At 42.0% G+C, this 14,493-nt stretch overlaps 1 protein-coding gene across 1 annotated transcript in view; it reads right to left on the reverse strand.

The window, feature by feature from the left end:
* ETFBKMT (electron transfer flavoprotein subunit beta lysine methyltransferase) overlaps window positions 1-5,998 on the reverse strand; it is a 184,947-nt gene extending 178,949 nt beyond the window's left edge. The window contains exon 1 of the mRNA XM_086952785.1: window positions 5,680-5,998. Within this exon, the coding sequence (XP_086808911.1) occupies window positions 5,680-5,978 (299 nt within the window). The 5' untranslated portion in view covers window positions 5,979-5,998. The remainder of the gene's footprint in view (window positions 1-5,679) is intronic.
* Window positions 5,999-14,493: the final 8,495 nt, after the last annotated feature.

The following is a 14,493-nucleotide window of genomic DNA, read 5'->3' on the forward strand; positions in this document are numbered from 1 at the left end:
AGTAATTTTACCACTGGACATACCTAAAATTAAGAGAGCGTTTTTGGACTGGAGAGCCACCCGTAGAGCAGTAACTGAAGGGACCAAACGCTCAGTAAATGCCCATGGCCTTGTTAAGAGCAGGGAGGGAATGGAACCGTACGTTTATCTCATGTATAATGCTCAGGAGAGGTTTTTAATGTCTCGTTTTAGGCTCAACCTTTTACCTAATCTATTAGCTGATCCACCAGGTTTTTACTTCATCACTTGAGCAGAAGGGTGCTTGCGGCTGCGACAATAGGTCTTCGCAAGACCCCTTTCATTTTGTACTTTTGTGTTCTTTTTATGTAACACCTAGGCATAGATTTCTGGTGGACATCTTAAAACAGGCCAATTTGAGACGTGCTAAAGCCGTTCTACTCTTCTTGTAAAGGGCGAATGACCCCCGTACATTGTGCTGTGTAATGAATTTCTTGAAAGTTTCTTTAAGATTAAGGAAAACAAGAGGGTCGGCCTGATCGTGGACTTTGTAAAGCTTTTTAATTCATTTGTATAAACATTAGTCAGGGTCTAGATAACATTTAATTATGTTTTAAATTGTGTATATATATATATGTGCTTTTATGAAGTTTTTTAATCACCGAATAAAGATCCTTTGATGATGAAGTGCCCCAATCATTTTGTAGAAGCACATATATGTAGTGCGTGTGCCTACAAAATGATGCGAGCGGCCGTGTCAAAGGCTTCTTTTTTATTATTTTTTTTATTTAGCCATGTTGCACAGCATCACGAATGCTGTGTAGTGTGGCTATAAACCATTGGCAAAGCCAATAAGCCATAAAGGAAAAACATATTACCTTTGCCAACGCTTGTTTTGACTCTTGAAAGACCAACATCAAACTTATTCCCTTTATTTTAGAAGTGATTTTTGTTCTATTTTACTTTGCATCAGATTGTCTCTCGGTTTTGCTTTTATAGAAGACTTGCATATATTTTCGTGTATGGTAAAAAAAAAAATGTTGTTTTGTATTTTACAGCGTTAATTGTATATATTTCACTTTAAAACACTCTGATGCGGTTGGCATGTCTAGGCTTAATTACTGTGATAAATCCTAAGTAAATGAAAACAACTGAGCTGACTAACAAACAACTTTTAAAGTTATGTTCCTTTGAATACATTTTTACTGCCTGATGGGGGAAGACGATTTAGGCCCAGATCTCTGTACTGGGATGAATGCATGGCATTGCTCAGCATTCTGTTCATCAATTGTTCTTTTTGCATCTGTCCCCCCTCACCCCAGTGGAAAGGGTAGGCCCAGACGTGGGTCCCGTACTCTCCATGCCACTGGACTTGCTAGCCTGCCTTATGAGGGCCGATACACTGAAACCGGTCCTAGGATGCATGTTTCCAGTCCACGGAGGACCAGGCCTGGCATGCTGCATTGTTCCCCTGGGGAACAGGGTCAAGACTGATTTGCATATGACTAGGTCTAATAAAAGGCTTTCCCCTAGGCTTTGACTTAATCACTGAAGATGCCCTCTACAAGAGTATTCTGAAAACAAAACCTTCAAACCATTCTATTGAACCTCATCCCTATTTTTGGCTCACAGTGGCACAACAGACTCTTTGTGTAAAAATTTAAACTGAAAAACATTTCCTTTCAGCCTGGGAACCATTACAGACTACAAAGACCAGGAGTCTCAGCAGCCATTGGGGGCGTGTCAAAACGGAAAAAGTATGAGAGCATGGTTTCCATCAGCTGAAAGGACAAGGACTCATGGCGCACCTTTGAAAAAGCTCGAAGGTCGAGCGAAACATGTCAGGACTGCCGGGTGAGAGAAAGTACTTTTAATAAAAACACAAAGGCTCCGCTGTTGGTGTGTGGCTTACTTTCTTTCTTTGTGGAAGATGTTGGGGAATATGTAACGCGTGGTTCTGCCGTAAAGCGACGCACCTCCAGCAAAGAGCGCCATGCCTGCCCGAAGGGAACCGCAGGTGGAGTCACAGATATATATATATATATATATATATATATATATATATATTGGAGGATGACAACTAACCGATAGGAGCGCAAGAGCCTCCTGAATTAATTATGTTGACACCCAGGTTCTTCACGTTCTTGTGTGGTCAACAGGGCCTCGAGTATGACTTTCTCTAACTCAGAGTGACAGGGCTTGATTGATGCCCATTATCGTTCTGCTACCACAAATCCTTGAGCATGATTTTGTTTTTATCTATTTACTTATTATTTTTTATTTTATTATTTTATTTATTATTTTTATTTCGTATTTCCTTTTCACCAATACGTAAGGCAGCCGCGCGCATGTGACGGGATTCAGTCTAGGGCGTTGCGACCCCCCCTTTTTGGGTATAGCTGAGGAATTGCCCGATGGCGTCGCCAGGCTTCTTTTTTTCTAGTCGTCTTAGAAAGGTATTCACAGATTTGACAGGCTGCAAATCAATGTCGTAGTCAGCCACGATCGGCGATAGGCGTTGGTATGACGCCATTTGCGCCAGATCGTCCGAGAGGCGCAAAACCTTTCATAATGTTGGGCACCAGGACACTCGATCCAGGTAGGCCTTTTTGCGACAGGGCCCTCTGGGACAGATTATTATCGTTGCGGGTATAAAGGGTAGACGTATTTTGCCTGTGGTCACATTCCTACTAGTTGATCGGTTCTGTTCCATTGTTTTCCGCAGCTTCTGGCACATAGCGTTCAGGAGAGAGTCTGGTGGTCTCCTCCTTCCCTACATTGGCAGTTGTTCCGGTGGCGGTTCTAATGGTTGATGCTGGGTATAGGTTATCCCAAGCTCTCAGCTCTCTTGTACCCTCCGAGTACCGAGTTATTTTACCTTTCAAGTTAGTGGGATATATATGTATGGATAGGTCTATCTTAACAGGCCTTGGCCTCACATTCCCAGACATCGGATTATGATGTGCTGGAATAGCCCAGTTATAACCTTCATACATTTGTGGCTCTTAGATTAGATTTCAGGTTTATCTCAATCCTACGCGACTCAGTTGTTGTACGACCCAATGTACAATGCGAGGATGACTTTCCGATGGTATCAGTGCAAGAGTTTCCCTTCGGGTGAGTGCCACAGTAGCCGTGCGTTGGGCACCGTCATTCAAACAGTTTTTCCGATCTTTCAGTTATTCGGGGTCTTTATCGTGCACGCCTCTGAGGCTTACTGTTCAGCATGCGCAATATCTCGACTGCGAGAACGATCATCGGATATGGGCATATAGGTCATCTTCTTAGTGGACTTGTTCCAGGACGCAGGCCATTCTGCCGAAATTTTCATATTTAGGTTGTTGCGGTATACCTCTTTAGCGTACAGGACAGTAAAGGATTTTTCCATCCGGTTTCCTTGTATTTCCAGCGACTGGGTCGCAACTTTCGTGCATGGTGGACTCCATTTTGAAATTCCAATGCTCCTTGGGTCGGCGGAGGCCGGCTCGGTTTCCTCCCTTACCTTAGAATTTTCCCTTTTTTCTTATGAAGTAGCACTCATGTAGATCAAGGCAGATGCCTTTATGGTTCACCAGGGAGCTACGGCTCGCAGATTGATCGTTGCCGTTTAGTAGGCACGGGTCTGGGTTGGACACATAGCAATGTGGTAAGTACAGTTTTCTCCAGGTGGTATGTATTCCGACTTTGCTTTATTTACGATCAAGTTTCTGGTATCTACAATACTTTCCAGGTTTTTCGAACGCGCTGAGGGCGTTCATTTCGTATTTCTGGGTCCTTCCACTCCCGACATACGTTTCGGCGATAGAGGGTCGCTTTGTTGATATGTACGCCATGTGGCGGCTTTGTGAGGACTGATTTCTCTACTTGTGAATTATTTACCAAATAATGTATGGGGACTTCAGTAACATTCACCTTATAGCGTCCATTTTGGCCGTTTTCTGCGGCTCATTCTCGGTTCAGGGCAGGTTGCTGAACTTGCGTCGGGTTTTTCTTTCAAATCCTTTTTGGTGGCGTAAATATCCCGAACCGGAAAAATTCTCGTGATTTCCTTTTTATTAATAGACATATAATAGTATGTCGACTGGACATGAAATATTGTCAAGCTGTGTTACGGAGCATTCCACCTTCAGGTGTTCCTATGGCGAGGCAAGTCCTCGTTTTACAGGTACAGTATATACTCTAGGAAGTTGCTCTGTGAGCGAGGTCTGAACTGCATGTGGTCAGGGCCTGGTCACACGAATTCGAGATAATGCACTTTATGGGTGTTTCTTCCCATGCCTAATGACTTACAGCGATGATTCTCGGATTTACAATTTGAGGTTTTCTCGTATAATTGCTCATATGATTGTTAATGATTATTGACATTTTATATGTGAGTACGAGGCTATTACAGCCGATGGTTGAGGGCCTTTTGCCAGAATGGGTGTTTAGAACCAATTGTGAGACGCAGTTTGTTCAAGTACAATACTTATCATTCTTGTTTTGATAATTCCCATTGTTGAGCAAGTTTTAATTCTTCTGATGGAGTTTCTCAGACTCTATTTAAACAGTATATTATGTACCGGTGGGAGTTTTAAGACTGTAGTTGTGTTGATGAGCGTTAAACTAGCATAATCCGAAGCCTCCGGTCCTGTAATAGAATCAAAAATTAGCTAGCATTCGCGCCAAAATTTTTCAATTCTATTAAGGACACGGAGGCGAGGATTATCCCACCCGGTTTATTACAGTATTGGTAATAATTACCCACCCGCATGTACTTGATATTCTGTATCAGCAGAAGTTACGGGTTTTTCCTGTCTCATTCCTTTCAGCTTCGAGTAAAGAAGAAGGAGCAGGTGTTCTTCTGGCTTAGAAGACATAATCTTTCCAGTTTGACGATGGTTCTCCATGTTGAAGGATGTTTATTGGGACTCATTTTCCGTGGAATGGACTGGATTTATTAATGTGTGGACTATATATGTTCGAGCAAAGAAAGAGGAGGAGACACAGGGTACAGCAGCTCTTATGGGGCTATACAGGATGTGATGTATGTACAAGCATCATGGGAAATGTAGTTTTATTTGCATACAAAACGTTTTTAATTGGCTGCTGTGAGTAGCAAATATAAGAAAGAGAAGCATAATCCTTGCCTCCGTGTCCTTAATAGAATTTAAAATTCTTGGCGCGAATGCTAGCTAATTTTTGATTCTCCTCGCCAAGCTCCCCTTATACACACGTCCCGTCATCCCAGGTCATGACCCTGATTGTCACATGACACTCACGAGAGCTACTACGACCATCTGTCGCAATTATGTAAATATGTATTTGTGTAACTCTAATCACTCCATCTTTTCTTAATATGTAATCTTGAGAGAATATGTAACTTGTTAACCTGTACCTCTCACCACGAGTAACTGTTGTACATAAAAGTATTGATACTTACTACCATGTTACTCTCTTTCCTTATGTAAAGGAGTTCGTTCTATTAAAAAGCTCCGACACCTCTGCGTGGAGTACGCGCTATATAAAAACGCATAAATAAATAAATACCTTATCACTTACTAAACGAACCGAAAATGTTTACTAAGCTCTTTAAGTTTCGAGATCCTACTTTGTCAAATTAAAGGAAACTACGTATGTTCACTATTTAGATTTCTTAAGCCGTAACACAAAAATAAAGTGGATCAAAGAGTTAACTACGTTTATTCACGTTATTCTAAAGACATTCATGAGCATTTCTACCTTGACAGCGCTTGGCCTCCCGGCCAGTAGATTGCCCAGTAGGGGTCAGCAAACGGCCAGGAATCGGGTCGCCCATGCCAGAATGGGCAACGTGGGGTGAGCAGTCGGAGTCTGATCTCTGGAGTCAGGTGCTCCTTGGAAATCTCTGTGTTCGCCTCAATGAACGCTTTGACTTCTGAGGAAGAGAGACCCTGCTCTCTACTAGTATGGCAAGATCTGATTTCTCGTGCTCTCGCCGAGCTGCCCAGGAGAACATGCATGCAAATACATCTCCGTATGACAGCGTACACGCTACACATGGTCTAGCTAAACTTTCTCCATGAAATTCTACAGCTGCAAGATACCCTCGAATGAGCAGAACACTGAAAGAGGACTATAGCTCAGCTGCAGATGAAGGGCATGCAAACATGTCGGACATCTTGGAATGTCTTTATTTGTCTGATATTTCTCTACTTTTAAAACTTTGTAGTATAAATATTAAAACGTTTTGAGAAAACGCCTTCTTTCATTTCAATAAGATCCAAAGAATGTTTAGTGCGTTTTTTTTATTGCATTTTAGTTATCATTGAATCCAGCCGTATCCTTTTTGCATACAGCTCCTTGTGAATTTTCATGGGGAAGATGGTCTGTGCTATAAATATAAAGATATGGATACAATATAGAATGAAGAAACCATGTTTGATATCAACATTAAATGTGGACTGTGTAAGATTCTTAATACAAAATAATAGAAGATATACGTATATATCTAAAACTTTGGGATATTAGCAGTGGTTTCAAAGAGGGGTGTAGAGAAGCAGAGTATCTGACTATTCACCCTGTAGTCTGTTGTTCAATATGCATAATTTTTTCAAACTCTGCCCTAAATAAATTGACAAGAGAAACTGCTAGAAAAACTCGTTTTCTTTATTGACAACTACCAATCTGTATTTTAGGATAACTTGAGGGGTTAAGGTACCTGCTGCAACTGCTCTGTGTTTCTTGCCAGTATTAAATGTTTTAGGTTGTTAATGCACTTGAAAGAAGTGTGTGTGTGTGTGTGTGTGTGTGTGTGTGTGTGTGTGTGTGTGTGTGTGTGTGTGTGTGTGCATATGCACAAGGTCTACCGCATGTGCTCTGGACCAGTATCAGGTCACTTCCATACATGCTAACCCTCCTGATTCAGAAAGGAGACTACCAATATCAAGGCTAGTCTCCCGCCTCCCAATTTATGCATGCAAAAACCTGATTCCTTGGTGGGCGTCAGACTCTGCAGGGACTGGTCTTGTGTTTCTCGAATTATGCACAGACAGTAACTTGCACCTGCAGGCAAGTACACAACATTTTTGTCACACTCTCTCTGCCATAGCCTTCTCTCGGTGCTCCTGACAGGTAAGGAAAAAACAAACATTTGCATTTCTGATATCCGATCCTGCAGCAGCACTCTTGCAAGTCCCATAGACTTCACCCCTTTTAAAAAGGTGACAAATCCCTCCCCAACAACTATCGATCAGTCTCATAGATACAGCTCAGAAACTGATGGGCCGACTAGTGCAGAATAAGCTGCAAACCTGGATAGAGGATAATAGCATCTTGTCGCCCTACCAAGCGAGTTTTCGTCCCTTGACTAGTTCTATAGATCAGGTCTTCTATTTCATGTCCATTTACTGGAGAAATGTAACATTAAATAAGGGTACCCTATATGCTGTTTTTGTGGACCTAAGAGCCGCATTTGATCTAGTGCCTAGACAAAAGCTGTGGAGAACTTTGGCCGAAGCAGGAATAAGCCCAGAACTTCTCACTCTCCTTGTGCGTCTGCATGAAAATAATTATGCTAAAATCAGGTGGGGGGCGCAGGGAGAAGTGACGGAGCCATTCCCAGTAGAGCGGGGAGTGCGGCAAGGGTGTGTCCTGGCCCCAACATTATTCTCCATTTATATTAACTGTATTGTGGATTTCCTGAACAAATCTCCAAGTGATGCCCCCAAAATTGCAGGCTCAAAAGTCCCAGTCCTCATGTTTGCGGATGATACGCTTATACTGTCACGCACCCCAAGCGGTCTCCAAAAGGCTGTAAATGCATTTGGCGAATTTTGTGATAGCCGGGGCCTTGAGCTGAACACTACTAAGACCAAGTTTATGTGTTTGAACCGTCAGTCCACATTTAAAGGTGTAATCACCTATAAGGGCACTCCTTTAGAGAAAGTTGAGGCTTTTTCCTATTTAGGAATTACATTACAGGATAATATGAAATGGAAGTCTCACATCAACATGGCAGTATTAAAGTTTAGCCAGCTTGCAGGAGCAGTTGCACTCAAACATAGAGCCTCGCTGACAAAGCCAATAAACTGTGCCCTCGAAATTTACAAAATGAAAGTTCTGAGTGCTTGTATGTATGGCTCCGAACTTTGGGGTCTCTCAAATTTAGCAGACCTAGGTTCAGCGGAAAACAGGTTCTTGCGTCGCATGGTAACGGTCCCGCAAAGTACACCAACAATCCCATTGAAACTGGACCTTGGACTGAGAAGCATTGAGGACATAGCACGATTGCGCCCATTGTTGTATTGGAGGCGCCTGATGGTGACGCTGAAACTAGCCCACTATGCATCTGCATTGTTAGATGTTGTCAAGTTTGATCAATTTCACTGTATTTTTTGGTTGAAAGATCTGAGGGGTCTACTGACAAAGTTAAAGCTGGACCATCTTTGGGGTAATATGGATGTGACAAAGTTTCCAACTAAAGCAAAACTGAAGGAAATATATTGGGAGATGGTGTATTCCTCAATCTATTGTGCTGGGTCAAGAGCTAATCTAACTGGCCGCTTTTTGGATATTAAAATGGTTCCATCCTGAGAAGCTTATTGGGACATAATTGAAAGGCCGCGTGATAGGAAGTTATACTTCCAATTCAGAGTTGGAACACTCCCAGTGAATGCTTTTAAAAAGCATTGGTCTCCATCACGGGATGAGAACTGTTATTATTGCAAAGACCAAATAGAGCATATCTCCCACTTGTTGTTTTGCTGCCCACTATATGCTAGCCCAAGGCACAAATGGCTAAGACCAGTTTGTTTAAATCTGGGCACTCGTAGCCAGGCGACTGCATTGAGAATATTAGAAACAGATTGTTCGCCGCTCTTTGCAATTGCCGTAGCTAAATTTCTTGGTTGGGCTTGGGTGATCCGCACTCGCACTTTATTAGATATTGTATCTGTTTAAAAATATGGTTTTTAGGATAAAACTCTTTTTATCAATTTATGAATCAAGTAAATGTTTTTAATTGTGCATTGTATTCGACTGTCAATTGTTTAATATGTATTTTATTGTGAGTATTTTTAGACATATTATTTATTTGTATAGTGTTAGGGAGGAATTGCTTTTATGACAAATGTCGAATAAAGCTTTGAAATTTGATTTGAAAAGAGTTTGAGTTTTCTATGGTTAAGAACTGAAACCCTTCCTCGGGGCTGTAAGTGGAACAGGTCCTCCCTGTCTCAGATCCCTAGTAATTAACAAGCATCAACAATGCCAATTGGTCTGGCCATAAAGGAATGTTGTATGGTGCTCTGAAGCTTTACCAGTATATAGCATTGGAATTAATATGTCTTTGTGTGGAAGCACAGAACTGTATAATAATAATAGTGTAAGTTAAAGGGTTGCACTGACACACTAGACCTAAAACTCCATGTAAGTTAATGACTGCCCTACTTCCATCTGTGCTGTTACCAGAGATAAACACCATCAATTATCTAGTTATCTAAGGCTCTTTAATAGCTTTAAAATGTCATGTGTGTGCCCTTGAAATTTCAAGCTCAGATAGTTGGATAAATAAGCAAAATGATCACAGCTGTGTCAACGTACAAATCTGTCTTTCTTTTATTCACCAAGAACATTCTAAAGGAGCAGTGTAGCCCCTAAACTGACTTTGGTGCTCCCCAATTGGACACATCTCTGACACAAGAAAGCTTACAGATAGGAATAAGGCTGTAACATTTTCAGTAAGAATGACAGACTTGTGCCAAAGTTTTAAAGGTTTATATAAAGAATTATCAAAGCAGTGTACGTTAGGTAGACCATCAATAAAGTTATCATTAAGGCATATAAATCATAAGTGCAAAGAACTCAGTAAAGTTCAAGAGAAAATCCGGCATAGATTTGCTTTGTAAGCATGGGAAATGGGGTTCCTCTAAACAGAGGAAATGTTACATCTTTTTATAGGACTTTAGACACAGGATTTCACACATTACTACACAGTACATGGTTCTCAGGATATGCGCCAATGGGAAATAAGCATACAGATACAATTTACTACAGAATATATTTGAAGATTCTCTCATAATACTATTACAATAGATGCAGAGGTTTTTAGAGACTATTCATGTAGCATGATTTGAAACACTGTATACAATATGGTCTTTGACAGCTAGGTTGTCCTTGATTAGGTACATTATGAACGAAAGACTAGAAAAGTTCCCTGTCTCTCAGTGCAAAGCTTATAATTCTTTATTATAGCAGGAAAATAACAATAGCAACAATGATCACATCATTTCAAAACAGAAGGAAGCACAGTTTCGGTTCATGTTAGTGCAAGCTGGATTGCTAAGACATTAGAAGCTAAGAAAACGTAGAACAGAGTTCACAGTTCTGTGGAGGGCAAGCTTTTTTGTGGAAGCACACAACTTGTGCCCAGTGGAAATATGTACTCCTGACTCCAAACATGTAGGCGGAGCCAAAGCGCCACTCCTGGTGATTCTCACATAATTGTTTGTCAACAGCTGCGCTGTCAAGCCAGGCCATAAAAACTGATTTTGAAATGGGTCCCTAATTAGTCTAATATTCATATCTCTAACTGCAGGCAACAATTCTGATTTCTTTCTCACAAATATTTCACATAATTTAGTTGATCTTGCATTTCCTTCAAGTATTACGTTTTTGGGGGATGTTTTTCTGAAGTTTTTACTGCAACATATTAGTGTTTTAAAGTACATATTGTGAACTGAGTGAGCAATGGATGTCTCTGGGTGTGGGTGAGTGTTCACAACAGGGCACGATTGAGAGCTCTATAGTTGTGGCTGGAAGCAGTATTAATTTCTCACAGTGCCTGTCTATGAGTCTTAAAGGTATTTAGTGTATGTGCACATTACCACCTCGTTCATCCACCTCAAGACAGCCCTTACATTGTGAGTAATTCTCTGTCCCACAAAAGTAATTCCCCAGCTGAATTGAAATAATTCTCCCAATATGGCCACTACTTTCTCAGCAGTGCCACAAATGTAAGGAACTATGAGCTCTCTTGCTGTTCCTTTTTTCTGTCGTGTCAGAATGCTCTTCCTTACTGCTGAAGTAAGGATTTGTTTTTGTTCTATAATATATTTTGCAGCATCTGTTCTTGGTGTGACTTTTTTCTGATATTAAGGCTTTGCCTTAGTATCTTTATATTTACATTTTAGGTATGGTCATTTAACATCTTGCTAACCATACAGACTGTTAGTCTGCTTCTAAAAAGGGCTTGCTCAGTACTTACTTAGCGGTCTGGTTTTAATGGTCATATTTCCTTCAGTGGAGGGAGGAATATATCACATTCTCAATAGACACGACAGCTGTGGTCCTTGTGGGTGTGCTGACCTCAATATGGCACTTTGTACAAGGTTTCACTAGCACCTTTCATATTTAAGTAGATCCCGACAGACTAAGGTACTGCTGGTCATCGCATGTTCTTCCTCTTACTAACAGGTGCCGTTTACAGCCCACATTTGAGGATGCAGTGCATTTAAAGGTGGCATTGCCTTCATACTGTTCCTTCCAGACAACACATGATTACAGACGCAGTTGAGGTGGCCTTTCAAGCCTGTGAGAGCATGCCCTTTCCATCTAAGGAACCTTGGTCCTCCTAATCCTGCTAGTGAACCTGAGGAGGATGATCGCACAGGATGTTTTATTTAGGGTGCAGATCTTAAGGCATTCGAATTGGTTGACTGGTACTTCCTAGGTGACACCCTAAAAAGGATGGGATTTGGGCCATAGCAAATTCATAAATTACATCCATCTTCTGTGCACCCATTCCAGGGCATGAATCCAGGTCAACAGGGCACTATCTCCTTCCTTCCAGATAGACAGGGACACAAGACAGGGTTGTCCATTGTCCACCCCTCTTATTCACACTTGCCATTGAACCACAGACAGTTTGGGTCAGGTGTGATGCCCAGATTTGGGGCTTCAACTAGGAGGTAGCCGCAGAAAATTGAATAGACCAATATGCAGATTACATCTTACATTTTTTCTCTCAGCGGGCCATCACCGGGCACCGTCTGATTCACATGCTTAACCTCTATGGCGAGGTCTCTGGGCTGACAGTCAATTGGTACAAATCTCTCCTGATTCCCCCTTGAGGGGACAGAGATATGATTTACTGGCAGGCATTGATGTGGTATCAGCATTTAATACTTGGGACATCCACATTACTCTGGATCCACACCTGACATGAGCCTTAAACCTCCAGCCACAAATGCATAAAATAACAACTGACCTCATCAAAGAGCTAAACTGCCACTCAACATTCTAGGAAGGGTGGCCCTCTTCAAGATTATGACACGACTCTAGTTCCTTTAAGTCATTCAGAACTTCCTCCTTCTCATCCCCCGGAAATGACTCACAAACCTGCAGGAAAGATCCTCATCTTCCCATAGGAGCAAAGCCCCTCCACCCCCTCAATAGCATTCCACAAATGCAAGCATTTGTATACGATGGCAGCATAGGAATGGCAGATATTCAGTCCATCTACTTGGCCTCCCAGATCCTGGCAGTGAATGACTAGATGAATGGGGGTGGGCCAACCAGCCTTTCGCCTGGAGATGGCCCAACTCTGTAAATGTTATTTGGGAACCCTGTCTCCCACACTCTCCTTAAAGCCACTTGTGTGACCTTGTTGTCATGGTGATCAGCATTATGCTGGATTATGTGGGACAAGGGGCTTACGAAGGAAACCCCCTTGTGGCATGGCAACTGGCTAAGACACACTGCATCCCTGCGGGAATTCGAATTTTGGGATCTCATAGATATATCTAAGCTTGGAGACAGGCATTTTCTCTTAATGTATCTCATGCCCTTAGATCCCACAGTGACTCCCTAGAAGCTATGCCTGCATATAATCCACTGGCAGACAAAATTCTTCTGGGTCTCTGGGGAAGAGATGGGCATTACATATCTATAAATCTCTGGCAATACATTCGCCGGATCGGTCTTGTGTATTGAAGGAGTAATGAGAGGCTTGGGTGGGGCCCTTTGACGACAATGACTAGAGGAATGCATGTGTTTCCCCGAGAGTCCTCGCTATTTCCTCCAGGCTTTGGCTAATTCAGATGTACTATTTACACATGTCCTACTTCTCACCAACCTGTCTATGGCATGCAAACAAACACTATCCCGGCACTGTTTCCACTATCCGGAGGAACAAGGAGATTTCTTCCACACAGTGTGGACTTGTCCTGTCATTGTGACCTACTGGAGGAAACGTTTCACTTTCCTGTCGAGCAGAGGATGCCCAGAAGAACCCTGTTATGTGACCAGAGGGTGCTTGGAGGAACGCAAACAACTTTGTGGGAAATGGTGGGCTTACTATGGGCTTCATTGTTCTGAAAATACACATTTGTAGTGATGTGATGTCAAGACTTGGGCAGCATTTCATCAACCCCAGATGACATTTCTCTGCTCTCTATAACTGCTGCTCTCTACTGATGAAGGGCTAAACTCAGAAACAAGTGTCTAGAGATAACAGCACTCCCTGCAGCAACTTTGGTGAAAAACTACAGCAACTTTGAAGTAAGCATACTTTATTTACCAGAATACAATAGGGTGTACTGTGTTGGGATGAGAGGCAGGATGCTCCCTCCTCCCTGGTGTTTAAAAAGCTCATTTGAGCCAACGAGCTGATGAGCTCACATGGGATGCTCCTGTGGGCCTGTGGAGGGATGTATGACGTTACAACGCAGGCTATTACAACGCCTGCCTTTACAACGCGGTTTTTACATCGCATACCTTTACAACGCATAGCGCTTAGAGGTGCTGGATAGTGAAAAGTTAAATTTTCTATTCCAACTCCAGTCCCCGTGGACACTAGGGAAGGTGTTGGATAGAAAATTAAACTTATTCCCTATCCTAGAGCGCCCCCCAGCACAATGCGTTGTAATGGTTTGCGTTGTAATGACCGCGTTGTAACGGTAGTGCGTTGTAAAAGTTTTGTTGTAAAGGGTGTTTACCCCTGTGGAGTGGTACTGTGACTTGTAAAGACCTGGGCAGCATTTCAGCAGCCCCAGATGATTTTTCTCTGTTCTCTACTATTTTTAATCTCTGCTGATGAAGGACTAAACCCACAAACACATGTCTAGAGATAACAGCACTACCTGCACCAGCTTAGGTGAAAAACTACAGCAACTTTGAAGTATGCATACTGCATTTACCAGAATACAATGGGGCGAACTGTGCTGGGATGAGAGGCAGTGTGTTGCCTCCCTCATTGTAGATATATTGTCATATGCCACTGCACTGTCTATACACCCTGTTTGTTCATTGAGATTTACAAATCATTAGACTAATAAAATCTTGGTTAGAAAAAAAAGACATTGCTTTGACGACTACATAGAAGTTGCTACATATATTCCTTTCACATTACCAACTAGAATTGGGTGGATGTCTCACAGCAGACATTGGGATTGCTGTATTGTCTTCTGTTCAGGATGTTTAATGCCTTGTAAATGCAGAGACCTCAGTGGTGAAAATACTGAATTCTCTAAATTAAATTTCATGGGTGTTGTATTTAATGTGTGTTTTAGCTATTTT

This window comes from Lissotriton vulgaris, chromosome 1_2 (assembly GCF_964263255.1).
Source record: "Lissotriton vulgaris chromosome 1_2, aLisVul1.2, whole genome shotgun sequence".
In the NCBI taxonomy this organism is placed as follows: domain Eukaryota; kingdom Metazoa; phylum Chordata; class Amphibia; order Caudata; family Salamandridae; genus Lissotriton; species Lissotriton vulgaris.